Genomic DNA, 27,925 nt, shown 5'->3' with positions numbered 1-27,925 from the left:
TTTCATTTCATGGGGTAGAAGAAGACCTTTGTTTTGTTCCTTTGGCAAAGTGGCAAGTTGTGATCGATCTCGACAAAGAAATCACCAAAAGCATCATCACATATAAATTACATCCCTATTAATATATAATAATAAAAGCTCAAAGATTTATTGAGTTAATTAAAGTTCGGTCGACCATCACTTCCATATTTAACTGTTGTGTAGGAATAAATGAAGAAAAATATTTAGGCAAATATTAATGAATGAAGATCTTCAAACGATCGAATGATGTGAGCATAGACAGTGACTCATCATATATTAACAATCACACAAATTTCAATAGAGATACAAAATTCTCTACTACTCTTTTCTGTGTTGATGTCTAAAATATGAAATAGTTGCTTCATATATAAATCAAGTATTTGTGATAATTACTATGAGTTATGGTCAACAAGTTCAAAATCATGATTGTGTGTGTGTGTGTTTTTTTTAATTAATGGAGAGCGGAAGATTCGAATTCAGGATTTCTTTTAGTATTAGGAACATAAGTACCATAAGATCATGAACTAGTTCGTAAACCAAAATTGTTTTTTGAATTTGTAATACTTAATTATAGAAAAATTTTGTTTAACATTGACTCTTATTTTCTTTTTGTTTTTTTAATTATTTGTATTTTTCGAGGAAACTTTGTTACATATTTGTGCCTTTCAAATGAAGTTATATTTTTATTTTTATTTTCTTAATTGCGGTTTTGGGTTATTTATAGATAAATATAGATATATAAATATATAAATCAACGTTGGCTTGGTACAATGCATTAAATATAAACCTGTAAATATCGGCGAAAACAAACAAGCTAATTAATTGATTAATAAAATTTCTGGTGGAAGTCGGCATGATATTTGGACTTTTTCTCTTAAAGAGTTGGATTTGACGTGGAACACCAAATCCTCATTCAGCTTTTACAAGTGGATTTCCTTTCTGGGATTCTTGGTCTATGATTAATTTAAATTATTGTCCGATTAGTGCATCAATTATTCAATCCTGATGTGCAAATAAATAAATAAATAAATGTCAATCCTGATGTATTCGAATATTTGCAAAAACATTAACAAATAAATATTTACATTCCCATATTGCCTACTTCTAAAATCATAAAGAAGATGTTTCAACAACAAAATCAAGATGGTAAACCTCTGAGTGCGTTTCCCTGGCTGAAAATAAGTAGAGCCCAACAGGGCAACCACAAAGAGGACATGGTATATAATCCACAAGTTCAACAGAGAAATACTAAAAATTGCCTGCCAACTAATTAAAGGAAAAAAATGAACCAATTTACAGAAGACGAGGATTTTGGAAACTGTATACAGGTTTAAGTGATAAAGAGGCAGCCAAATGAATGTTTTTATCCCTAGACAGCGGCACGTATCACTGTTCTTCCTACACTGCGGCAAAGAAATGAAAGATGGTTAGCGTCTCTATGCAGCTCAGATTCAAAATCAATGGGGTCAAAATTCCAAGTCCGGTGCAATGCGTATGCACAGTATAATTCCAATCTCCCTCTCCCTAAAACACTACATCTCCAGTTGACGCTATTTCTTCCTCAAGTTCTTTAATTAGTTTCTCAATCTGTCTTCTATAAACTGGCATGAAGTGATCACTAATCATGGTTTGTGACAACCTCAGTTTACTGTACAGAGATCTTGGAGTGAGGAAAATACCAACCCTAGTCTCTTCTGGCTGCTCATTACCCGATGCACTCGAGCTAGGGCTACCACTTTCACACTCAGGGCCACCATGGTGAAGCGTAACAATATGCATGATTTTCCCTGCAGGAAAAAATCTGTGCGCTTCTTTCATATCAGGGGCAGAGCTCTCTGGCTGACCATCACTTACCTCTGCAATTGCTGCTTCTTCCTCTTCCCTTATTTCATTTTCCACATTCCTTATTTCATTTGCCACATCAGTCTCCTCACTTTCTGTTCTATCATAAAGCTCATGCTCAAGGTGCTGCCACAATTCAACTTCAGTCATGCGGTCTTCATGTCTATCATGGTCCATAAGCCTCTCACCTTCATTACCGACATCACCATCAGTGTCTGGACGCATTCCATCAGAATAAGAACAACCAACCTCTGAAGTCCATTCCATTCCTACAGATGAAGATACAGGAAGATCAATGGTTTCAATGCCAGTTGAGCTTGTCATTCTCTTTGGGGATGTAAGAAGAAGCTCAGAAGTCTCTTTGTTTCTGCCAGAGGATCCTGGAGAACTTCCCTCATCATTTGAGTTTGAATGAACAGCTGAGGCTCGGTGACGAGGGGCCATGCATGACCATGATGACAAATTAAGGGAAGGACGAGTCCATGCTGCTTGAGCCATGCTCTGGGCTCTTCTCATAACAACCTGTGAAATTAGAAAGTTTCACAACCAACCAAATGATTAGATAGAAGAGGAATATAGGTTTCAACCACCAAATAACAAGGTTGATAGCTTCTATAACAAGAATTTCACAAGACACGATAAAGACGAAAAATAATATTCGATTTCTTACAAGAAGGTTCAGAAAGGAAAAGAAGATGGTGCGTAGCAAAATTACATTAGAAAGACAAAAGGCTACCTGTGTGCCATTGGAAACAGGGCGCAGAATTGCCCCTGCCCCAGCAACTTTTGCTTTAGCACTGGCAATGGACGGAAGCCGCGAACCCAAAGCTGAGGCAGAGCGATAGACAGTGCTAAGGATTCTTGTCTGCTCGATCTGATTTCTCAAATCATTTAACCAAGCAGATGCTGTCACCTGTAAAAAGAAATAAATTGAATAAAAGAATATATTAGAAAGAAACACATATTAGAAGCATGACAGGAATATCAGCATCAGCAATGTTCCACAAGAACTATAGCAAGTATGCAAGCCTGTCAAGTACCAACAAGCCAGAGATCCAACTACTAGCACAGGATGGCTGTGTAGGAAAACTTATTGAAGCTAATAAGATTTCGTGTGAAAAATAATAATAACAAAAATAATAAATTGGGTATACTTGACAAATATAATATCTCCATGTATTATAAATGAGAAAAGAGCATGCTAGGAGTAAAAGGAATTCCTGCATGCATTTTTTTTCAACTTCATGGTCGTAATCTGACTAAAATCACAAGTTAGAGCAAAAAATATTTAGAACCAAAAAAGTACAGTAAAAAAGCTTCTATCAGCAGCAACAATATAAGTTCAGTACTACACACTTTTTCCAAATCAATTATACGGAAAACATGGTAATTGCTCAAGAAGCACTCTCTCATCAAAATCAACATGATTTAATTAACCAGAGTTTAGAACATAACCTCAGCACGTAAATCATCCACCGATGCAGCAGAGAATGTGGGCACCAAGTCAGCTCCATTAATAACGGAAGTAATAAAATCACCACCTGATTCTGCCAACTCCCATGTCATGCAGGCAGCTGCAATGTATATCAAGTCATCACTAATAGAAATACTCAACCAAACAATTTACACCATGCTAAACAAAACAAACATCAGGATTCAGAACAAAATAATACAAGACAGAACTTAAGAAAGGAACTAGACTTGATGAGTAGCACTGAAATTAATATTAGGCCATGGCATGTAAGGAACACAAACCTGGAGCAAATGTCACACAGGTGGTTGTCGAAAGTTCTTTCTGCTCTCGCAATATATATGTTAGAAGTGCTGCTGTGCCTCCACCCAAAGAATGCCCTACAATCTGTCAGAAACCATTACTTTTGATAAATTTCTTAATCTTATGGACCATAATATTGTTGGAAGCCACCAAAGCGATTAAGAAGAGACAACGATAGTAAGTTCAATCAAGTTCCAAGAAAGAACAGTAGCTGGTCATATGGTATATATAATTTACGTAAAGAATGAAACAGTTTTTTTTTTTTTTTTTTTTTTTCCGGACGAAAAAGAATGATACAGTTACCAGTAGAAGACTCTGCTGAAAATAACTAATCAACCAATCAACAAATTCTCCACCGAGATCTGCATCAGCAAGGCTGCTACAGGGACACAGATTACAGATGCCAAGAAAATATATGATACTGAAAAGTTTAAGAACCAAGAAGACTCCTACAAAAGTATACTTTCTAGAAACTACTACATCACACAAAAGATATATTGACACAAAGATAAGAAATATAAAGCACAGTATCGTATATGAAAACAAGAAATTAAGTAGTCAATTAATTTATCTTCATAAACTGTCTACTAATTTGAGTAGTAGCATAAAGAACATCCCATCAATACCATTACCTTAAGTTCATAACCAGGATATTGGTCAAGTGCTTCTAGAAGGCAGGGTTTCGCAAGCTTAGCAATCCATCTAGCAGCCGCAACCATTCCACAATGCGCATAACCCAAAACTAAATTACTGACTCCTCCCTCATGTACAACACTGTGATGGAATGGTACAACAGCTCCCGTTGCAGCCGTCAGAGTGTCCTTAATACTATGGGTTCCACGAATCAGCAAGAGAAAACATTTTTCATTATGATCAACAAGAATTGTAAAAGCAGGCTTCAAGATCTGCAGCGTAAAGTATATAGAGGATTTGATATTAATGGATAGATACGGCTCAACTATTTTCCAATACCGTTGACAGTAAAATCAAGCATAAAGGCACTGGCAAACAATCAGTACAACAGTAACACTATTTAAATTAACATCCTTACTCCTGCTTTGGGTTCCTGAAGAAGAACATTCTCTTCGGAATAGCCTGTCTCCTCTAAAAACAAAGGAAAAGGTTTCTTTGAAAAATGCCAACACAGTGTCAGCAAGTTTAAGAGGTATTTGAGTTCAGCAATGATTTGAGATCCTTTTAGCTGTTGACTGTCTATTCCACCAAATACACCATCAACATGCAAGTTTCCCTGCAAAGTACAGACAGTAAAGTATCAAATATTATTCATCCAAACCAAAAAATTAAAATAAAATAAATTCACTCGCCTGGTATAAACATGAAAAACTAATTTAACAATTTGGAACAAACAATAAAATCTGTCATCTCCAGATTGGCAAACAACATTTGAACTCAAAAATGCCAGTTTCATTGTCATTGATCTCCTACAGAAGAATGGAGTAATGATTTTTAAAGCTGCAAAATATAACGTCACATTTTTCACCAATTCTATTTCTAACTCTCAGTTAGAATGAAGCTTTTCATAAATCAACCACCTTTTTTTCCATCTCTAGATTGAGTATTATATTCAGAATATAGATATATGTAAATGAGTTGTGCAAAAGCAATAACCATCTATAATCATGAAAAAGACCAACAAAGTAGTGCAGAACCCACAACGATAATCATGAAATCAACATAACCACTGAATTCAGCACATTAACAGAGAACCCCACAAGCAATAAACATGAAATCTAAGCAAACACTGAATTCAGCACAGTAACGAAACGATGGCCATGAAAGCATTTTACCTGCCTCTTCAGAAGAAAGCTGATTCCAAATGCCAAATCCCCTATAGGCCACTTCCCCAAAGTCTCGGAGTAAGTAAACCTAAGAGTCTCTGACAAGGTCGAGATGGTCTCCAACCATGTAGCCGGGGCTTGAATTAACCTATGCGAAACCCGTTCAATTCCCAAAGGAGCCTGATTTGGCACACTATCACCCCCATTTTCGTCATCATCACCGCCAGTCGTGGGGGACTGTAACTTACGGTTCAATGTATAATACAACAAGGCAGCTGCACCGGCTGCGGTGGCCATAGTTGCAGTTGCCATTAGCTTACTATCCCTATAAACATTGAAATCCAAACAGCAATTAACAAATATATTATCAAGACTCGTGTTTTACTCAACCTTTCAAGCTAAAAACACCAAATAAATTAAAATTGCATTACTTTCTTGTGCTTTTGCACCTAATTTCCGCTTAATTACCCAAAGATCAAAGTTTTTCCTCAAGAAAAGTATACAGAAGCGGAAAATAAAAACGTTAGAGACAAAATTGCACCGAACCTGATTAAATTGATAAATTGGGTTAACGGAAAACCCCTAAAAATCCGAAATTTGAGAGACATTTGGGAGAGCAGGAAGATTTGATGCTATAAGGAAGAGTAAGCGAAAGCGTACCTGAAGAGATCGATTTTGGCGTAAATTATTGGGAATTAATATCTCTTCGTCTGTAAAGCATCAAAAATATTATTCTCTGTGGCAAAGAGAACGAGACCCCGCTTATTCTTCGGTTTTCCTTTTGTTTGTGAAAGGACTCGAGAGAGCTTTTGCGCAGTTTTGAAGCAAAACGCCCAGGCAACGACGTAGTTTTGTAGGGGTTGGGGTGAGGGGGACACGTGGCGGGCAGGGAAAGAGGCTGAGTGGGAGAGATGTGGCAAGTAGAAACCGACCTCAACTGAGATGGTCCGCGCGAATGAATCAGATGATCAGGTGGAGATCTGCAGGCAGCCGCAGATCCGCACACGCTGGCTTCTACTTTTACTCTCAAGTAGAAGAAAATGAATTTACCAAAAAGAATTTCTTTATTTTGCTAGAATATGATGATAAATTAATTCTAAAGTTTTCATGCTCACTTATTGAATATTGGATAGTGGGAGTAAGGAGTTTGTAGCTTAAGTGGTTAAACACATTTATTCTTGTATCCAATTTCCTATATTCGATTCCTTCTTCCCCAATATCACTTGTATAAATTTATAAATAAATAAATAAAATAGTGAAAATGTTTAACATCACTAGAAATGGAACGCATTTTTAAAATTCTAATGCAAATAATTACTCATCAGAATCAATTACCATGGTCTGTAGTTGTTCAAATAATTGTATTTGGTTTAGTAATTTCCCTTTGGATGTGTTACTTAGATTTGAATTTGACAGGTATGGTTATAAGATCCTTAGAGGATTTACTCTGTAATATTAATCTATGTTAAGAAATTATAAAATAGGGTGTTCTACTTCAACCACTCATGTCAAAATAAAATTCAGACTTTAAAACAATTTAGGAAAATTAACATAACAGTTATTTGTCTCTAAGTTATAATAGCTCTTTATTAGTATTTTTCCTTGGGACATGAAAAGAACACCCAATCTAATCTAATTTAAGTAATGGTGTTGATCTTTAATATGGATAAGGTGTGGATTCGGAGTGAATTATGTTATAATTTTCCTTTTCTTTTCTTTCTTTTTTAGGACACTGGATAGTGTCCAAAAGTAGAGATCCTTCCCTCATATCAACATCCAAAGAACACAGAAGAGACCAAGAGGAATTTTGAGGTTTCAAGTTTATCAACTCAACTACTAATTCTGGAAAAGGATACAAATCATGAAAACATATGAAGTTGACAATCATTCAATAATTCAACAACAGCAACTTCAACTAACAAAAGTTACAGAAGGTGGAGTAAATGTCCCGGCCAAATTGCGTAAGCACTTGCTAAAGGGTTTAAGTTAACATATGATACTCCAAAAGGGAAAGAAAAATGTCCAGCATTTTATCAAATCCAAACATTGCCCCAGACAGTATCAGGTTTCCCAAGGACTCAGTCTCGCTCGCTTATAGCAGTCAAGTGCTCATCAATCTCGTCGGTCGACAACACTCTAAAGACAGGATTCTCCTTTACCACCACTCCAACCTAACAAATGATTATGGAAAATTAACATAAATTTTATCTGATGAAAGCCATTACTGCTGCAGTTTGAGATATAAAAGCATAAAACATAGGATATGGAAAGCAACTGTGGAAAGCAATTTTGAGACATGGTAAAACTTATGTGGAAATCAAATACGGTCACATCATACAAGCAATAAAAAGTTTATGAACAATATGCCACGAACAATGCATTAAGGGTTCCCATCACAAAACAGTATAAAATTTCAAAAACTAAAAGGGGGTTTCAAATACCTCAATTTCATTGGCCTTGAAATCCTCTTGCAGAACTGATTGCAGGGCAGAAATTGCAGTCTAACAATGAAAGATATGTGGGAGGTCAGAGAAGGAATCAAACGAGTGGATTAACATTCCTATTTTCATAAGTCTAAAATAATCATAATTCATTATTTAACAGCCACTAAAATCTCCAGAAAGAAATTTAGTCTAAAAGTTAATTCACAAACGTGCAAAATATCTTATGCACCGGTTTAACAAATTGGGCCCTAATAACTCAAGATCACAGCTTTATATTAATCAAAGGATAAGAAATGTCTACCTGCACAGTCTCGTCATAGGTAAATAATGGATCATTCTTCATTTTCTTCTCCAAGAAATTGATTGCCTCTTGTTCTTTCAATCCAGCACTTGTGGCCTAAGATGCATAATAGTTGATCAGTGGGGACAAGCACCATACATTGATGCTCCAACAAAGATAGATATAGAACTATGGCAGAGTAGAGCTCATAGTGATGTCTCAAGATGAACAGACTTTTCATTCTTTGTTGAAACGATCTACATATTGTAGTGGTGCAAGTTAACCTTAAGTGCTTTTATAAATGGAAAAACTCGCTCTAAAGAGGGATGAAAGAAAACTGCAGGAGTGTCTGTTGATGAGTAAAATAATGGTTGATGCATAGATGAAAGTTGTAAACAAGTGTGGGAAGGTTTTTCAGTGATATTGTGCATTTTGAGTTCATAATAAGTTACACAAGAAGAAATATACCTTGTGACCAAAGTAATGGCCAGCTGGGTCACACTTATAGAGTTGAGGTCCAAACTCTTCATCAATACCCAAAACCATAGCAACTTTTGAAACAAACATAAATGGAAAGGATCAGTAAATATGCATACACAAATTAATCAAGCAATAATTGTCGCATGATGTAGTTCTTCACAAGAAGAAAAGGTTATTGACTGATGTAGAAAGGAGTAGAAACAAACCTACTCCAAGTGGTCTCATATAAGCATGTTGAGTATAGATTTGTGATTTGTCTGCAATCCTGTCATACAAATGATATTAAGGTGAAGAAAAAACCATTTGAACCGTTTAAATTGGGCAAACCAAATCAACTTGAGTGGTTCAGTTCGTTTTACACCAAAAAATATGATCTTATGTGGAATCAAACCAAATCACAATTGTTTGATTTAATTCGGTTCAATCTATGTCAAAGAATACAACATGAATTTCTATTTGAAATGTACTAGAGGAACTACAATTGATTGTTTAATCAAATGACTGAATCAAATCAGTTACTAAATAGGTTGGTTTGATTTGATTATACTTCTAGTATGAGGATAAAGTGTATAATTCGAACCGTAATATTACACAAATTTATTATGCTCTTTAGATCTAAATTGAATCAAATCAGACCGAATCCTAATACAGTTACTAAATTGACAAAATTAAAATTTAGTGGGGTCTGCTATTTCCACCATGTGTCCTATTTTCACACCCACCTTATCTTCAAAAAAATTTAAGTCAAATTTACCCCTCTGTAAAATGACTTCTCATGAGGGGGTGGAAACAAGCCCATTCATTTTTGTTTTGCTCTCTTGAAAGATAAAAGAAATTGTCTTCAGTTCCCACAGAGAGAGAGAGAGAGAGAGAGAGAGAGAGAGAGAGAGAGAGAGAGAGGAGTCATTTAAAATTATCACTACACAAGTCCAAGATTCCATGTCATCCCATTATAGAGTCCATCATTCTACATATCCAAATAAGGGGAAGGGGTGAAAAATCTTTTTGAACAGTTAAAATCAGCAACTGCACTGGCCCAAAATAAAAAAGCCTCAACAAGCGCACATCATAAATGGGATGCAATTAAACACTTTTAACTTCAAATATAATACATCATAGGAGTACTTTAAAACTGCAAGCTAAAAGTTCAGTTGTATTATAGAGTAAAATAATATCGTAAAAACAGTTAAAGTAATTACCATCTAGCCAGTACGTCTACCGGCATCTCGTATCCATATTTGAATCGAAACTCAGCTGCTTCATTCCTTGCTTGCTGAACTAGGGTCCTTGCATCAGCTAGAAAATTACATGCCAAAAGAATGAACCAAATGTGAGCTTTTGAACAACAAAAGCACATAAGTATCTAAATTTGTCAAACGAACTGTTTGAGTTAGCCCTTCCAATAAGCTTCCAGAAGGAGCAAAAAAGAAACCTGTCATGCCAGTAGCCAGCAACCCTAGGAACTTTGTGATGGGGAAAAGATGTGTGACACTTGTCTGATCCAAAAGCTTGTCCTGCATTAATTTCACAATTTATTTATAACCCGCACAAATTCCATCCATACTAAAGTAAAGACTCAGTTAAATCAACCAATACTACTCACCGGGACTTTCTTCTGAGTCACAACACATACGGAATCCTTTCCCCGGACACCAATTGAGGTGATCCCAGCAGCCTTAACAGCCTTAAATGCATACTCTATCAATCATAAAAAAAGCGAACTCAGAACAGAAGAGCCCTTATGTGCTACTCAACATTAACACAAAAACATATTCTATTCTTACCCCCATTCCAACCTGAAATTCTTTTCTTCTTTTTTTAAACATTTTGTTTTGGTAATATGAAAAATGATATTTAAATTTGTAATAGCTGCTATTTCCCTCAGATTTCTCTGCATCAAAACAAGGGATCAAGTTCAACCATCGAAATTAAGTGGGCTTTCAGCCGATGAGCCCGAGAAACCATAAATCTGGATAAATTGAGCAACTTCATTTTACTGATATGTAAATTGAGCTAGCTAGTATTACACACCAACGTGAAACTAAAACAAACAAATTAAACATTCGATTTTCTCCTTTTTCCTTTCAACTTGTATTAGACAGAATAAGATTCATAATCGTGATTATTCCCCTCTTCTCCTCAGATTTCATCATTAAAACAAAACAAACAAACAAAAATTGAAATGGGCTTTAATCTCATTGAACCATAAAACCCTAAAATACCCAAAACCCACAAATCAGTTCTCTTTGAGGCGCTGTTCGAGATTGAGACTGGAGAAACATGAATGGAGGTATTGGGATATTGTCACTTACCGACTTGAAATAGACGGCCTTCGGGCGAGAAAATGGTGATGTGACGATCGTATCCGCCTCCACTTCCACGACTCATGTTTGAAATGCTTCGATTTCTGAGCTTCTGCCTCTTCTTCTCTGCTTAGGGCTTTCTGGGTCTTCCTTCTACCTTTGTGTATATCAGAATCGGACTATAGTGGGCTACTGCGATGGATTTATTAGAAGAGGAAAAACGAAAGCTTTTTTCCCAAGCTAGCTGAAAGCTGAAACTCTGATTCGCTAATACGACGTCGTTGTATTTGGCGGGTCAGGTTTGGCCTTCGGGTTTGATTTATGGATCTCAGGGTGGGCTGGGCCAATGGTTTGGCCCACGTTTAAAATCATGGCACATCATAAAATGTAGTTCCATCTCACGAATCTCCACAACCATCCAACGGTGAATAACATTCTTTCATCGCTGCCCTTTCTGTTTCTCTTGTCAGTCGAACTCCAATCTTTCTCTTCTCCGGTGAGCCCTCTTGCGCCGGTGCCGTCGACCACTTTCTCAGTTTTCAGCTCATTTTTTTGGGTATTTATCTGATTTGTGTTTGGTAGATTTCAGAGATCTGTGAATGTATCTGAGTTTCTGTTTTGTTTCATCGATCTACATATGTTTTCTGGATTGAAGGGGTTTGCTTGATTTCTAGGGTTTCTGGATTGAAGGTTCTATTGTTTGAATCTCTGTTTTTGGAATTGTGTAATCTGTATGCTTGGAAAGTCTGTTTCTGTTCAGTTTTGAGGATGCCTAATTTGATGGCAAGATGATATATGGGTACATTATGCTATAGGATGCCTAATTTGAATCGGTTTTTTTTTTTTTTTCCCCTTCCAGAAAGTATGGCATCCAACAGGGGTCAAGGTGGAATTCAACAATTGCTGACTGCAGAGCAAGAAGCTCAACACATCGTCAATGCTGCCAGAAGTGGTATTTTTTTTTTCCTTTTAGATTTACTTTTTGATTGGGGTATTTTGTATATGAATCTATTATCTGTTTGTTTCTGCACTTTGTTCACTAACGTGATGCATGAATTTCTGGGTTTGCATTTTGCAAACAAAAGGGACTATGTTGCATTGTTTATGAATTGGCCTCTTGCGAAGTTGTGTCGAAGCATGAATTCTTGCTTTTAATTGGAGAAGCGGAATGCCTCCAACTTCCCCATTGGAAGGGATGTTCCTTTTGTCCATGATTTTATATATAGTGTAATTTTCTCTTGTGGACAGTCAAGCATATGGTGGTGTCAAAATATGAATCAAGACCGTTATTTAGGTGAAATCTTGTATGAAATGTGCAGTCCTAATGTGCTCTTTTAAAGGGTTTTAGATTTTATGCCATAATTTAGAGTTTTCTTCTAATTGCTTTGGTGGTTGGTTTTCTGCTTGTAGCAAAAATGGCTAGACTGAAACAAGCCAAAGATGAAGCTGAAAGGGAGATTGCTGAAACCCGTTCCCAAGTGGAGCTTCAGTTCCAGAAGAAAGTTGCAGCGGTATGTAGATGTTAGTGAAAGCTATGCACTGAATGTTCATTAGGTCTGGCATTCTCAGTTTTCTAATGGCTTGCCCGTGTCATTTTCATTTGTGCCTTGCAATTTCTAGAAAATGAGTATACCAACTATAAGTATATCCCCCATTGTTTTTTATATCTGAAGCTGTCCCTTGACTTTTGTTGTGGATACAACTGTGTTAATTCTGGCATTTTGCCCCCATGTTTTCATATGGCCACCAAGCAGAGCAGTGGAGATTCAGGGGCTAATGTGAAGCGTCTTGAACATGAAACTGAGCACAAGATCAATCACCTCTCTTCCGAGGCCTCAAGGATTTCAAGTGATGTTGTGCAAATGCTTCTGAAGCAGGTGACAACAGTGAAAGTTTAATCCCATTGAGGGTAGAATTGTGATTTCAGACTCTTGCAAGTATTGTATTCTTTTTGCCTGATTCATCCGGGTCCTTAGACTTGTGGCGTTGCGGTTAGTTGCTATCCGAATATCGGTTATTAGTATGTTGTGGAGCACTTTGATCAGCAAATAAGCTTTATGATATGTATCATGTTCATAAAACAATAATGTTACAAAAATTGTTTGGCCAATTGAGTTGAACTTGGTACTAGTTGCATCCTGTTTTAGTCATTGAAGTAGGGCTTCATCTGGCTTTGGCCCAATTCTTGTTACACATCCTCAAGATTTTTCTGGGAGTGATGCAATATTGACAATTGTTTATGTAGAGTTTGCCGCAAACCTTTTATAAATATTCAAATGCATCTTTCTTCTACCTCAATATCGCTTATTAAAAAATAAAAAAAAAGTCCGAGCCATACAGAACAAAGGATTATGAATTGACCAATACCTTAGGTATTGGTCAATTCATAATCCTTTGTTCTGTATGGCTCGGACTGATATTAAAAAATAAAAAAAAAGTTCGAGCCATACAGAACAAAGGATTATGAATTGACCAATACCTTATGTTATTGGTCAATTCATAATCCTTTGTTCTGTATGGCTCGGACTTTTATTTTATTTTTAATAAGCAATATTAAGGGAGAGGAAATTGAATATAGAACTTATAATAAAAGAATAAATGCTTGTAACTACTTGTAAAAGTCCTTGCAAGGTCTGTCTTTCTTTCGGCGTTGGTATCCAAATGTCCAAGACAATAAATTATGGTTGATAAAAATGTCATTCATGTCACATCTGTTCATGTACCAAAATATAGAAAGCTACTTGCTTGAATCTAATTGGTCTCGTCACTAGTGGTTCTCCTCTCTAGTCAATGCCACATTTTCCCTCCGCACAAAATAAAAACAAAAACAAAAAAAGTCTGTTTCACATTGTAAAACTGTCGGTCCAAAATTCGATCCTCAAAGCAAATTTGGAATGCCTTTTAGCTTTATGAATTGCTCTCAAAGCAACAACAAAAAGTGTCAAATGGCTTGGCCCACGTTTAATAAAATCATGAGTGATGACAAAGTCCTAAAATTATAATTTCATCTCGCGAATCTCCACAACCATCCAACGGTGAATTAAAAACAAAGTCATTTCACACATGTTTATCTTGGCAAAATTTCCAAGTGATGGACACATAGTAGGTCATATGGACCACGGTGGTCCTCTTCGTACATGATTAGTAGCTGCATTTATTTTAGTAAACGTGGCCGACAAATATTTAGGTCTTCCACGCAAAGACTAAAAAGCAACTTATCAAGTAATAATCACCCTCCTTAATTAGCGGTTTTGTTTGGAAAGGGGATTTTTAAAAAATATAACGATAGAGACAACCGTGAGAAGAGAACGCAGGTCTAGACCCGGTTGAATTTTTATTTTTATTTTCCTAGCTAGTGTTTGTCTAGCTAGGAAAATAAAAATGAGGTCCTTTTCATATTTTTAAAGGTGAGGCTTTGTGGCATTTTCACAACCATGTATTATATGATTATTCTTTAATGTGTGATTGACACATACAAAATTTTTATTTAAAAAAACATGGTTTGGATGAATAAGCATATAAAAATGATCATGAAAGAAGAAAGCTTTTGACAAGTTTTTAGTCATGGTTAAGTTTGTTGGGTTGAAGAAATTTTAATCCCACTACAAAACCATAATGGTTTTTAATTTTACATAATTTTAAAAGCAAAATTTAAAATAATAATAATTGGTTTGGTGGCTCCCATTTAATAAGTTTAGTCTAATCAACACATTTTTCCATTTTCATATAAACTAATATCTTTATTTTATTTTATGTTCATGGCAAGAGTTCAAGTGCATAACAAAATAGCATAGAATCAAAGGTATACCCTTCTAACCAACTAAGCCATTAATCTCCACCACAAACATGCTTCCCTTTCGTGTAAGGCAAAGAAGCTCAAGGCCTCTAATCTAAACAATTCTCTCCAATTCCACAATCACCTTACTCAAAACATCATTTAAAATTCAAGTCTTCCCCAAAAGTCATTCACTTTTAAATATGATGTTTTTACCATCTTCACCAAGAATCTTCAAATCTGCTCTTTGGAGCTCTAAAAAAACAAAGGTGATTGATGGGGCACCACAATATCAATTTGTCTCCCCCAATTACGTTACAAGTTACAATTATGAGATTTAGGTAAATTGTGTCATTTGATTTGATAGTTTATGTGACACTTTGCCCTGTATCATTTACTTAATAAAAAGTTTATTATTATAAGCGATGCGTCAAATGGTTAGAACAAATCACTTTATTAATAATCTGCATATATGTCATGTTCTACGGTTGCCTTACTTCTAACCTAATTCATTCGAGAGGCTAAAAATTGATGTGGGCAGAGTGAGTTTCTTTTCCATTTGCCTTGTTATTTAAAAATGTTCTTAAGTTAGGCTCATTAGTAAATGATTCAAAAGTGTCATAAAATTCAAACCTGAAATTACTGGTGTATAAGTTATTGTCCTTTTTCATTGGCCACCAACAAAAAAAAGTTTTAAGAAAGTAATTACCTTTTAAAACAATTGAAGCTGAAAATATTGAAATTATTACCCAGTTGTTCATAAATAAATAAAAGTATTAACACAGTTGGCAGTTGTTGGCTGGCGCCCTGGCTGCATAGTAGGTAGGTAGGGTCCCTGTAGGGAGCACAGGACTTCCTCATCGAACGTCGCCGCACATGATCCCACCCTCCACGTAAATGACCTGTCCACTTCGAATTTGTCTTTATCTGGTGAAAAGCTATGCACGAGATAATTCCACCACGTGGCATCCGCCCATTCGTCATTTCACCATTAAATAATCCATTAATTTCACAGTTAATAAAAAAATTAATTTTCCCTCCAGCTCTGCGTTCGTCCCTCTTCGCCTTCACTCTCTTCATCTATACTAACTGCCCTTCAAAAGCCAAAAGGCCTCAGCTATTTAAATTTAAAATGGCCTTCGCCTTCCTCTCACACTCACATCCCCTTCAAAACCATCGCCACCTCTAGCTGCAAGGACTTCACCGTCGCCGAAAAACCTTCGCAGGCGATATGGCTGCCGAGTTCTCCAGCTGCGTCGAGTACGGCCTCGGACTCTCGAAGCGGGTGTTCTACGGCAAAGAGTCGGTTCCAGACCCGTCGGCGATGACCAGGTCGTCTGAGTCGTACTTGCCGGAGGCTCCGATGGTGTACGCAGTCGTACCCGACCCCTCAATCGTGGATAATCCGGACATTCCGAGCTACCAGCCGTACGTTCACGGCATGTGTGAGCCGCCGGCTTTGATACCTCTGCATATGCATGGGATAGCTATGGAAATCGAGAGCTATTTGGACACTGCGTTCGTTACTGTGAACGGCACGTGGCGCGTGCATTGTGTTTCCGCGGGAAAGAGGTGCGATTGTCGCGTCGCGGTACCGATGGGCGATAAGGTAGTTCGAATTTTCTTGACGAATTGGATTGTATAGAACTAAAAACTGTGTATTTATTTGGTCCATAAAAAAAAAAAGAGTGAATTGATGAAGAGTGTTGTAGTTTCATTGATGTTGAAGAGAAAGTGATGGGCTGTGCTAATAGTTAATCCAAATTAAGAAAGTTGAAGAGATTAGTAATTGGAATTGGAATGAGATACGAGTAGAATATATGGTACATGGTAAATTTCTAATTGTCTTGTTAATATTAGAAAGATTGGTTGGTTATTTCATGCTATATAGATGTTTGTGAATTTACTTTTCCTCTGAGGGATGAAGCTATATTTTTTTAAATTCTCAAGAAAGACATCATGTGGCTAACAGGGTTCACTTCTAGGTGTTGAGGCTGAAATTACCGGAAGATCATATAGTACTCAACTAATCACAGCAGAAGATACAACAGATAAGGAGAAAGTGGCCAAAGATGGGTACTTTCTGAAACGCCAGATATACACCCTAAAAGTCCCACAGGTTAGATTTCAACTTGCGGTGACCAGCAGTGACTTTTGTAACTTTTATTGAATATGTTCTTACAAATATATCGTATATTTCAGGTTGACGGAGGCTCCTTCCTTTCATTCAAAATTCGATGGTCTCAGAAATTGTTGTATCACGCTGGCCAGTTTTCCCTCAGTATACCTTTTAGTTTTCCAGCATGTGTCAATCCAGTGTCGAAAAAAAATTTGAAAGGAGAAAAGATTTTGTTGAATGTGAATACGGGTATTGACGCAGAAGTTTTATGCCAAAGTACCAGCCATCCTCTTAAGGTAAATCATTTTCATAAGTCCCACTTAGGCCTTGGATACACTTGAACTGATATTGATTTATTATTTCCAGGAAGTTAGGCGCCAAAGTGGTAGATTGAGTTTTTCATATGAAGCAGAGGTATCATCATGGTCAAGTGCAGGCTTCAGCTTTTCATACACTGTAAGACTTTGAATTTTTGTTTGTGTTGTGAATGGATCTTTAAATATTCACCATTTCTGAATAGTGTTTTGGGAAAATGATGGTTATAAAGCAGTAATGATACATGTGTAATTAATCTCTGTTGGTGGCTGTATTTACAGGTTTGTTCAAGTGACTTATTTGGTGGTGTACTTTTGCAATCCCCATCACTTCGTGATTTTGATGATAGAGAGATGTTTTGCTTCTATCTATTCCCCGGAAATAGCCAGACTAGGAAGGTTCGTTAGCTCTAATATACTACCCATTCATTGCATAAGAAAACAGAGGAAATCCCAATTAAAGGGAGGGTGGGAGGGAAGGGCAAGAGTGAGTCCACGGGTGAATATGCGGGGGAGGAATGCATCTTGATCATGTTACGTTGAGTCTTTATTGGCATTGTCACTCCTAAAAGATGGTCAAATTGCCAGTTCCATTCTGTTAATTATCTTGCCCCAGAGTCCCAAACCCTTTTTGATTTTTGAACAGGGGCTTTGCAGTCTTTTTCGCAAATGTGTAATCCTAGTTTTAATTTTATATAGGTTTTCAAAAAGGAAGTTATATTTATTATTGATATAAGTGGAAGCATGCTGGGAGACCCTCTTGAAAATGCAAAGAATGCACTATTGGCGTCACTCTCTAATCTCAACCGAGATGATACTTTCAACATTATAGCTTTCAATGGAGAGGTTCACTTATTCTCATCATCAATGGAGCTGGCAACAAATGAAGCAATGCTAAAAGCTAAGGAGTGGGCTAGCACTAATCTTACTGCAAATGGTGGTACAAATATCTTGCTTCCCCTCAAACAGGTATGCTAACACCTCTTCCCAGTGACCACTGACCAATCAATTGTATTCAAATGATTTGTCTGTTTGAGTTAAACAATAATCTTTAATTGGTTATAATAAAAATCAGAGATCTTTATATTTCTGTTGAGCTTTCGTTTTTACATCTCTGTACTCACTATATGCCATGCATAACATGTTGAGTTTTACATGTCCAATATTCAACTGTGCACACACACACACACTCTTCGAATAGTATCTGATTTTGTATCCTGTGATCTGGTTTACTTTAGGCTATGCAGTTGTTGGCCAAAACCAGTGATTCAATTCCTTTCATTTTCCTCATTACTGATGGGGCTGTTGAAGATGAAAGGGAGATTTGCACTATTATGAAAGGTTACCTTACAAGTGCTGGTTCGGTTTGTCCTCGCATATCTACTTTTGGCATAGGTAAATAATCCTTTAGCTGTTTCGATAACTGTTGTAATCTTGACAAATCTTCTTGCTATCTTTATTTTAGAGTTTTAGAATTTAATGTTTCTGAAATTTCTTGCCAGGTTTATATTGTAATCATTACTTCCTGCAAATGCTTGCCCAAATTGGGAGGGGTTACTATGATGCTGCTTATGATGCAGGTGAGTTTCGTTCCCCCTTTATTTTACTGTGATTTCATCATCGTTCACCGCGTAACAAGTCATCTATACAAAAGTACGTAATTTTTCTTTTGAAAGTAAAGTACTGATTTTAATATTGTTTGATGATATAAAAATTATGAAGTCTTGGTTAGGAGCATTACAAGAATCTCTCTCTCTCTCTCTCGCATCTATGTACAAGTAGATACTTCTATATATATATATATATATTATTTTTGGGGTTTGACATTTTGGTAGACGCTCTTGTCCACTGACCTAGTTGTAGACTTGCAATATTGTATTGTAATGAACCTCAGTCTACCTCAAGAGAGGTTCTTAACAAAGTGTTTGTGAAAAAGTTTGTTGTCACAGGCAAACTAAATGCTAAATAAAGTTATTTTCAATCTGCAAATTTGTTATTTACTGTTGAAATAGGGATCTCTTATTATATGATTCATTTTATTTTTCCAGATTCAATTGACTATAAAATGCAAAGGCTATTCACAAGTGCTTTATCAGTGATTCTTGCCAATATAACCGTCGACACTTTAGAATGTCTCGATTCGCTTGAGGTATGCTAGATTTGGACCTCTGTTCAAATTTTGTGTTCCATGTTTGTCTTTTGAGGATTATTGATATTATTGTCTATTTTACTTGGAGGACTTTGTATATTCCTATTTGTTTCTTTTATTAATAAAAATTGTATATTCCAATTTCTAATTGCATAGTGGTACGTTGTACTTCTTCTTTGATCCTCCTTGCAGCTGTTTCCATCTCATATCCCAGACCTTTCATCTGGAAGTCCATTGATCATATCAGGCAGATATGAGGGAAGCTTTCCCGACTCCATCAAAGTTCGTGGTACCTTGGCTGATATGAGTAATTTTGTCATAGACTTGAAAGTACAAAGATCTAAGGAATTTCCACTTGATCGGGTACCGACCTCGTACCTTATATGTGATGTGAAATTGAAAAATGTTGTGTAGAACCATAGTATTCAATAATTTGCTGCCCTTCCCTGCACGTACTATTGATATTAGTGAACTTACCATTTTTTCTCTTCTTTTCTCTTCAAATAAGTGAACATACCTGTTTTTTTCTGGAACAGGTGCTTGCAAGAAGGCACATTGACATGCTTACAGCTCATGCATGGTTATTGGGAAGTAAAGAGCTGGAAGAGAAGGTTCGTTGCTAAGCAAAGACCATAACCCTTATTGTTTTCCTATTCAAATTTCATATTATCTCTGAATATAGTTTAACGGTCCTTTGGTAGATGCGTTATTAAGTGTTAACGCCAATGATGATGTTCATATTTTTGTAGCCGAGTCCTGACTTGTGTATTCATTTGACATCAATCACAATTGTCCAACCTGCTTTGGCTGTAGGTTTCCAAAATGAGCAAACAAACCGGGGTCCCATCTGAGTACACTTGCATGATACTAGTGCAGAGTCTGCAGACTGATACTGGGAAGAGAGTGCCGGAATCCGTTACGATACAAGGGGTATGCATCTTCAGCTCTTCCCATGTCTTTTAAATCTTAGCTAGCCACTCATACCTTGTAATTTTCTAGGTCCTTTTACCAGTTAGCTCTCACATCAAATCTAAGTAATCTCTTATTGGCCAACTATCTATTGGTCTAATTTTAAGATCGAATGCCCCTTCCCCTAATTGATCAAAAAAGTAATATCTTATTGCTTAGCAACAACAAAACGTAATCACATTGTTCCTACTTCCCAAGTAGGTCTACAACAAATTTACCCAGCTGAGCAAGATGGAGTCAAATCGCCAGAAGGTCATAGTCCTCGGAAACCTGGGTGTTGGGTTCGGTAACTTGAAGGCAACGGTTGAGAATAAAGCACCGGCAAGCGAAGAAGCAAAGCCAGCTGATCCAACAGAGCTCTTGTTTAAGGCTGCTTCCAACTGCTGTAGCCAAGTACTTGATCGCGTCTGTTGCATGTGTTTCATTAGGACTTGTTCACACATGAACAACCAGTGTGCAATTCTTCTCACACAAGTCTGCGCTGCCCTTGCTTGTTTTGAGTGCATCAATTGTTGCTTTGAATTATTTTCAGGATGAAATGTAACTGAAAACAGTAGGGCACAAACAAGAATCTAATGTTTGTATATATAACCTTTGTGTTGTATTTTCAATGTTTAATATATTTTCTCATTTGAATTGCTCCATTAAGAGTGTCTTTTAATGAGATATTTAGTCATATATTCATTTTTAGCACTAATAATATAGATAAACTCTATATTAACAAACCCAAAAATGACAGCTGGTTTTATTTAATTTAATTTTGATTATTAAATTACTTTGATAACCTATCGAGTGTTTTAGGCCTTTTTACGAGGTTTTGGGTTGGGTTCGTTTTAAGAAATCAATAGCAGTTTTGTAATTTAAAAAAAGTTAAAAGTTTTTTTGTTATGTTGTAAATGGACTTTGGATGTGTTTCTAAAGTTCATTTAATACAAGGTTTTTTATAATTTGGGTTCCTATATTGAGTATAATAGTGAATCTCCCTTTTTTATATTTAAATTAGGACAAACTATAGTAAACCCCCCAACCTTCATACTCGATTTTTGGGACATTCATCAGTACATACTCAATGTCGCGAAAACCCTACGATTTGCCCTCTCCGTTAGCTAAACTGTTAGTGAGTCTGTTAAATGCTGACGTGTCAAAAGTGGGACTCATTTTTTGATGACTTTGACTTCCACATGGACAAAAAAACTAATAAAAAATTATGTACATGTTAAAAATAAATTTTAAATCATATTAAAATCATTAAAAATTGAAAAAAAAAAATATTTCCCATCTCTCTTCTCCAACCCAGCCAACCCTCTCTCCCTCCCAACTCAACCCTACCTCTCAGCCACCAAGAGTTGCCTCCCAAAGAACCACCCAACCATCTCCCAAAACCCACCAATCCAGCCACCGCCCAAAAAATCCAGTGCCAATTCAAATGATGAAGATGAATTAGAAGGGAAAATTTGCAGACCCATGTCCGCCATCTTCTCCTCCTTCCATTCACCATGAATACCGAAAAACCAAAAACAAAAAACCCATAAATAAAAAAGCTGCACGAGGAGTGAGGCCGTTGAGGAGCCAACCCCCTATCTTCCTCCCGACTCAACCCCACATATCAGCCACCCCTTTCCCGTCGCCCACCCCAAAACCCATTAGGAAAAAAAACCATCAGACCCACCCTCCCTCCCTACCCAGCGACCTGAAATCTCTTAGCCCACCCCATCCTAACACCACCCCTAAGTCTTTAAGCCCCGACATCCAACACCCACCCTCCTCTAGGAACCCATGCTACACACCCAGCCAACCCCATGAACTTCGCTGACCCCATCTTCCCCTACCAAGAAAAAAAAAAAAAAAAAAAAAAAACCAGTCGCCATAACCCACCAAACTCAAATCGATTTCAAAACCTAATATGTACTTTGTCAATTAATTGATCAAATTCGAATTTGAATTCAAACCCTAGGTTGCAGAACACTAAAAAGCCCCAATTTCAGGCTTCGTTCAATCAAAGGAGGAGCTTTATGTGGCTTCGCTCGATCTGAACAAGAAATTTTCTTCTTCTTTAGGGCACGAATAAGACGACCATCCAATCCGAGGCTTTTGAACGTCTGCTCCTCTTCATCATCGCTTTCAATATCCTTGGGTGACTTCTCCGTAGTTTCAGCCATGGGAGAGTATGTAGAATCCGAAGTTTTGATTTTTGGTGCGACCAAAAAAACCGAAATGGTTTTGTTTTCTGCTTGGGTGGGGGGAAGAAAGAGTTTTTATCAAAAATAGTCAAAATTGACCCCATACTTTCATAAATGTCAGTTTTTATAAAAACTTTCAAAAATAGCCAAAAACTCACTTAAATAGACTTAAATACCCTCAAAATTAAAAACAAATAAAAAAAGGAATGAAGCCTGAATTCATGATTAGAATATAAAATTTATCAATACCACATTAAACGAGATAAACTACTGCATAATTATAATAAATGAAAATCAGGAACATAAAAAACAGAGAACAACTAAGTAGTTGAAACTCAACAACTTCTCTCTAGCACTACGAGCCTACGATACATGAGTATAAGAACGTATATCAATTAGCACCAGAGGGCATCAGAACACAAAGAACCCGGAAAGCAATCAATAATATATAATTAACAATTGTTTCATCAGAAAAATCCTGTGCAATAAAGTACCCATAAAGCTATTCCCAATAATTTGAAATTCAATTTACCAGCAATAACAAAGAAAGAGAATTATATTACTTGAAGAGTTAAAAAAATTTAAAAGGAGAAGAAGAACGAAATAACCATACCATTCTCAAATTATCTATAATCTTGGTCTCTTGTTCTTCTGAGGAAGTTCAGTGTTTGAATCTGGGTTTGGCTTGCTGCCATCTTAATGTCTTCTCTTTAATGAAAGACAGATTTGGACCAAAAATAAAAAATAAAAAAATTTCTTTTATATAAACTCTGTCTGCTTATTTTTTGCTACATTTTTTTTCTCTCCTAGTAATAGAATTATCAATCTGTTTTATTATAATTGAACTGAATTTCATTTATAGTTGGTGAATTGAATTTCAGATGATTGAAAACGGCTTTTGGGAAGGGGAAGCTGAAGTGAGGTCCGGGAGGGTGGGGAAAGGGGATGGTGATATGAGAGAGAGATTCCTCCCTTTTCTCCCCCCCTTTCAAACAACAAACCATTTCTATCTCTTTCTCTTTGAACTACAATGCAGATGGTATGAATCCATTTTAACTCTTAGATGCAAATTGTTTTTAACTTTGAGGGCACTTAAGTCTATTTAAGTGGGTTTTTTTGCTATATTTGAAAGTTTTTATAAAAATTGACATTTATGAAAATATGGGGTAAATTTTGGCTATTTTTGATAAAAACTCGGGAAGAAATTGGGAGGAAGATGGAAGAAATCGGGAGAGAGAGAGAGAATCTGGGTAGGGTTTTTAATTTTTAATTTTTTATAAAATTTTTAATTTAATATGTTTAATTTTTTTAAATAATTTAAAAAGTAAAATTTTTATTAGTTTTTGTCCACGTGGGGTTCCAAGTCAATTAAAAAATAGATCCCACAAATGCCACATAGATAGATAACGAATTTTCTAATGATCTCGCTAATGGAGGGGGCAAATTGTAGAGTTTTCGCGACGTTAAGTATGTACTAGTAAATGTCCCCAAAATCGGGTATGAACTCGTAAATGACCCTATAGGTTGGGGGGTATACTGTAGTTTGTCCTTTAAATTATCATTGGAAAAATAGGTAAATACTAAAATGTAGTGCAAGATGCGTTGAATTCCTCCAATTTCGATTACAAATTAGTAAATATGTCATCAATTCATATCCAATGACTATTCGATAAAAGCCAAAATCTAAGTCCAATTTTATTATTATTTTTCCTCATTAATAAAATCTTGAGGGCTCGTTTGGTACATCGGATTATACTGACTAATTTCTGTCTTATAATATTAATTTGTTTCGGAGAGTATTGACGGTTTATCCATAATATTATAAGGCGTTTGTTGCTGTTCCGGATGAATAGTCTAACTAAGTTATATTGTGTTTGGTGTTGTTCCAGATAATATCGGATCGAACTATTTTTTCACAAATTTTTTTTTGATGATTTAAGTGGAAATATAGACAATATGAGAATATATTGAAGCCCAACAAAAGAAGGCAAGAAGAGAATCAATAGCCAACAGTAGCAACACGGAAATAACCAAAAAACAAACCAAAAAAGCACCAAAAGTAGAAAGAAAAAAAATAGCTGCATATATTGTTCTAATCGCTGACTTGGGATGATAATTTGATTATTGAGTTGGATATCTGGAGAAGATGAAATACATAAGGAAAAAAACGCAAGAAAAACTCAGCAACATGTATTGAGTTGGATACACAACCGCATGATGATTATTTGATTATTTGATTACTGAGTTGGATACACAACCGCATGTATTGTTTCAATACAGCAAGAAAAAAAAGGTCAAAAAGGAAAAACTCATAACCTAATTTCCACAAAGATTTAATAAAATAGGAAATATATAAAGAACAAGAAGATGAAGAAAGAAGAAGCATATTGGGGAGAGAGAGAGGAGTGAAGAGAATAACCTTAGAGAAGATAGCAGAGAAGAACCCTAGGGAAAAGAAGAAGAAAATAGCGTCGTCGGATTTTTCACGTGAACATGTATGTTCTTTTTCTCTACTGTATAATTAAGTGTGAGTTGTATTAGCAGTCCCGATCTCTTGGACTACAGGGGTCCAAGAGATTTGTGGTCACTCACCGTTGGATGTAAATTCAACGGTTCACTCACTCTTGCACTTCTTTTAAGAAATTTTTTTGAACCGTTGGATGTTACATCAAACGGTGGGTGACCACGATCTCTTGGACCCCTGTGGTCCAAGAGCGGGACTGATTGTATTAGTTAGTCAGGTAGAGCATTAAAAGTCAAATCCGTATAAAATAGTCATATAATTAAATAATATAAGTTGACACCAAACACTTAATAAGGACTATTTACTCTTATCCAAAAACTAATATGATGTACCAAACAAGCCTGAGTATTCAGTGGTAATGCCACAATTTGGTTGTGCGCCGAGTTCACACTCTCAGCCTTGAGTTCAGCGCTTTCGAAGTTGTCATTTTCTGGTTTGTCCATTTTTTTCCCTTTCCCGCGCATCTTTTTATTTTCCTATTCAATTATGAATTTCTGTTTGGTTACCGAGAAAACGTAATCTCTCTCTCACAGATCGAAAAGTATCAATCTTCATGGCAATTTGGGCAACCAAACAGTCAATTATCTGATTCTGCGATTTCTAATTGTTGCTAATCTGGTAAATTTATTGCTTTTACAGTGAATCTACTGCCACGCGATGCTCCCCAGAGTTCCGTTCCTCTCCATCTTTCTCTTCGTCGTCGTCCTTGTGGTCTCTCTGTCTCTCCCTTGCAGGTAATTAAAGCAAAGGCTTCAACTTTCTCTTTTGATTACTAAAAGTAAAAACCCCCTTTTTGGTGGCTGAAACAAAACCAGAAAATGAAAGAAAGTTTATGATTTGATATCGAGATAATATCCCACATCGGATAAATATCGATAGCATATTTCAAAATTGAAAATTTCTTGCTTTTCCGTACATTTATTGTTACATTTTCCTCACAACCAAACAGAATATGAGTCTACTCCTATCTTCTTGTATTTAATGTTTCAAACAAAATATAGGTCTGATGGGTTTGCAGAGAAGGAAAAAACATTAGCAATAATAAAGCCAGATGGGTTGTATGATAACTGCACTGATAAAATAAAGAATGCTATCTTTGATTCGGGTTTTACAATCGTCAAGGAAATGCTCATTCAACTTGATGAGGAGGCTGCAATGAGCTTCTATGCCGAACATTCTTCGAGGAGCTTCTTTTCTAGCCTAGTCAAGTACATGACAAGGTATCCATTAAACTCACGGAAATGTTTCTTAGTTTCCTTGGCTAACTTCTGGACCAATATGTTTGGATGGTTGCTCTTTGCAAGCTTCATGTCAATTACTTTTTTGTATGCATAGTACATCTTTGATGGTTTTTCTTTGATTGTGTTTCCTTTTTTGCTTTCACATCTTTCTTATTCTATAACATGCATTTTACATGTCAACTTTTATCTTTCTTAATATCTTTGCATCTATGCCATACACACATAGATCATAGATGCATGCTTTGCCTATGCACAAATGCATGCCAATGGAAGTTGCAAAGTGCAAAACTTGTGTATAAGCATAGATATGTATTTTCTTCACTTCGTCACAACTAATCAAAAAAACAAGGCATCTTTTTTCACTCAGTGCTTTACTGATGGCAATTCAAATGCATCTTACGCATAAGCTATTTATGCATGTACAAGAATTATCTGAAGCTTAATAGAACTAGTTATTTGGAGGGTTGAGGTTCTCCCCAAGTTCTCAATTATGAGAAGTCTTTACTGCGAGGTCTTGTTTAAAAGCCTTTGTCCTACAATGCACTGCTGTTGGAGCAAATATTTCCTTCTTTTAATCAGAAGATTGACATATTATGAGGGTAGCATTCTCCCCTGGGTTTCTTTCTAGCTCTCATCCTATTGATGCTTGAATGAGCTTCAATTCACAACACATATTCGGGTAGTTTCTGTGATGTTTTTATGTTGTTACATTATATTGGGACTATGCTCTCTCTCTCTCTCTCCCTCCAACTCAGTACTTTTATCAGTGGACCAGTATTGATTATGATTTTGGAGAAGGAAAACGCTGTTGCGGATTGGCGTGCTTTAATTGGCCCAACTGATGCGAGTAAAGCAAAGATTACTCATCCTAACAGGTCTTATGTCATTATTTAATCCTTAATTTTTGCGTGTTGATTCTTTCTTTCAAATAGTTTCATACTACCGTACAACGTCACCTGGTATCCATTTCCTTGAATTTCCTCGTGATTAGTTCCTTTTTTTATTCCCCAGCATCAGAGCCATGTGTGGGCTGGATATACAAAAGAATTGTGTTCATGGGTCAGATTCTCCTCAATCGGCTCAACGAGAGATCTCATTTTTCTTTAAAGAAAAGTCTTCAGGTATAATCTTTTTATGTTGTGATGTTAGCTTTGGAATTCAGCATACCTACAAATGGTTTCCATACAAGAAAATGGTCTAACAACTCAACTACAGACTCAAAAATGTTATTTCAATATGTTAAATGAAATGCTAAACTGAGTTGTGAAGGGAAAAGGAAAAGTTTCTCTTGCTAACCTCAAGTGTCATAAACGCATGTTGCTTATTTATTTTGACAGGCAGCGCAGTTACAGAACATGACGAATTGTAGCTGGTGAAAACTCGCAGACCTACAAGTCTTCGAGAAGCCTTTTTACACTCAATTGTCCCACACCATGTCTAGAAGGGCAAGGACAACTTTTGTACCAATCCCTTATGACAGTTAGGCAATTGCTATCTTGTAAAAATCTCCTTATTCTTAACTCTCACGTGTTGTCAATCCCGCTCTTTTCTCATTTTCTTCTTTGTTTTTGCTTTTGGATATCCCAAAAAGACTCATATGTGATCTTATCTATTAGATATAGTAAAGTATCACAGGCTGGAAATCACACAGTACATCAGGTGGTAATTTGTATCCAATGGGTACATATGTATAAAAGGGGAATGTCTTCTT

The 27,925-nt window shown here is 36.3% G+C and overlaps 5 protein-coding genes across 8 annotated transcripts; 3 read left to right on the top strand and 2 right to left on the bottom strand.

The window, feature by feature from the left end:
• Positions 1–1,043: 1,043 nt before the first annotated feature.
• Positions 1,044–6,450, bottom strand: LOC117622616. Its single transcript, XM_034353358.1, has 8 exons — positions 6,097–6,450; positions 5,446–5,761; positions 4,689–4,886; positions 4,270–4,542; positions 3,619–3,721; positions 3,319–3,437; positions 2,600–2,776; positions 1,044–2,385 (listed from the first exon to the last, which is right to left on the bottom strand). The coding sequence occupies exons 2-8, from the start codon at positions 5,746–5,748 to the stop codon at positions 1,546–1,548; spliced, it is 2,013 nt and encodes a 670-aa protein (XP_034209249.1). The 5' UTR covers positions 5,749–5,761; positions 6,097–6,450; the 3' UTR covers positions 1,044–1,545.
• A 787-nt stretch (positions 6,451–7,237) lies between these two features.
• LOC117620769 (proteasome subunit alpha type-6) lies at positions 7,238–11,310 on the bottom strand. The gene is made up of 9 exons (XM_034350969.1): positions 10,953–11,310; positions 10,244–10,338; positions 10,073–10,154; positions 9,840–9,936; positions 8,847–8,905; positions 8,629–8,711; positions 8,182–8,277; positions 7,878–7,937; positions 7,238–7,607 (listed from the first exon to the last, which is right to left on the bottom strand). The coding sequence occupies exons 1-9, from the start codon at positions 11,026–11,028 to the stop codon at positions 7,515–7,517; spliced, it is 741 nt and encodes a 246-aa protein (XP_034206860.1). The 5' UTR covers positions 11,029–11,310; the 3' UTR covers positions 7,238–7,514.
• Positions 11,311–11,337: 27 nt separating this feature from the next.
• On the top strand, positions 11,338–13,082 carry LOC117620770 (V-type proton ATPase subunit G-like). Of its 2 annotated transcripts, none has more exons than XM_034350971.1 (4): positions 11,338–11,439; positions 11,803–11,895; positions 12,354–12,454; positions 12,698–13,082. In XM_034350971.1, the coding sequence occupies exons 2-4, from the start codon at positions 11,808–11,810 to the stop codon at positions 12,839–12,841; spliced, it is 333 nt and encodes a 110-aa protein (XP_034206862.1). In that variant the 5' UTR covers positions 11,338–11,439; positions 11,803–11,807; the 3' UTR covers positions 12,842–13,082. The 2 variants fall into 2 exon arrangements, with proteins under 2 accessions (XP_034206862.1, XP_034206861.1); XM_034350970.1 differs by having other exon boundaries at positions 11,347–11,499.
• A 2,679-nt stretch (positions 13,083–15,761) lies between these two features.
• On the top strand, positions 15,762–20,913 carry LOC117621197 (inter-alpha-trypsin inhibitor heavy chain H3). Its single transcript, XM_034351536.1, has 13 exons — positions 15,762–16,327; positions 16,691–16,837; positions 16,921–17,133; positions 17,204–17,293; positions 17,434–17,550; positions 17,851–18,120; positions 18,390–18,546; positions 18,654–18,731; positions 19,200–19,300; positions 19,493–19,663; positions 19,837–19,911; positions 20,114–20,230; positions 20,471–20,913. Exons 1-13 carry the CDS (start codon positions 15,950–15,952, stop codon positions 20,804–20,806), a joined length of 2,250 nt encoding a protein of 749 aa, XP_034207427.1. The 5' UTR covers positions 15,762–15,949; the 3' UTR covers positions 20,807–20,913.
• Positions 20,914–25,355: 4,442 nt separating this feature from the next.
• LOC117621198 (probable nucleoside diphosphate kinase 5) lies at positions 25,356–27,925 on the top strand. 3 transcript variants are annotated; one of them, XM_034351540.1, is made up of 6 exons: positions 25,356–25,406; positions 25,613–25,707; positions 25,975–26,193; positions 26,982–27,089; positions 27,226–27,335; positions 27,552–27,925. In XM_034351540.1, the coding sequence occupies exons 2-6, from the start codon at positions 25,631–25,633 to the stop codon at positions 27,581–27,583; spliced, it is 546 nt and encodes a 181-aa protein (XP_034207431.1). In that variant the 5' UTR covers positions 25,356–25,406; positions 25,613–25,630; the 3' UTR covers positions 27,584–27,925. The 3 variants fall into 3 exon arrangements, with proteins under 3 accessions (XP_034207431.1, XP_034207428.1, XP_034207429.1); XM_034351537.1 differs by having other exon boundaries at positions 26,970–27,089; XM_034351538.1 differs by lacking the exon at positions 25,356–25,406 and adding an exon at positions 25,431–25,488 and having other exon boundaries at positions 26,970–27,089.

Source organism: Prunus dulcis, chromosome 3 (genome assembly GCF_902201215.1).
Source record: "Prunus dulcis chromosome 3, ALMONDv2, whole genome shotgun sequence".
Lineage (NCBI taxonomy): Eukaryota > Viridiplantae > Streptophyta > Magnoliopsida > Rosales > Rosaceae > Prunus > Prunus dulcis.
This window is presented reverse-complemented; position numbering and strand designations above follow the sequence as displayed.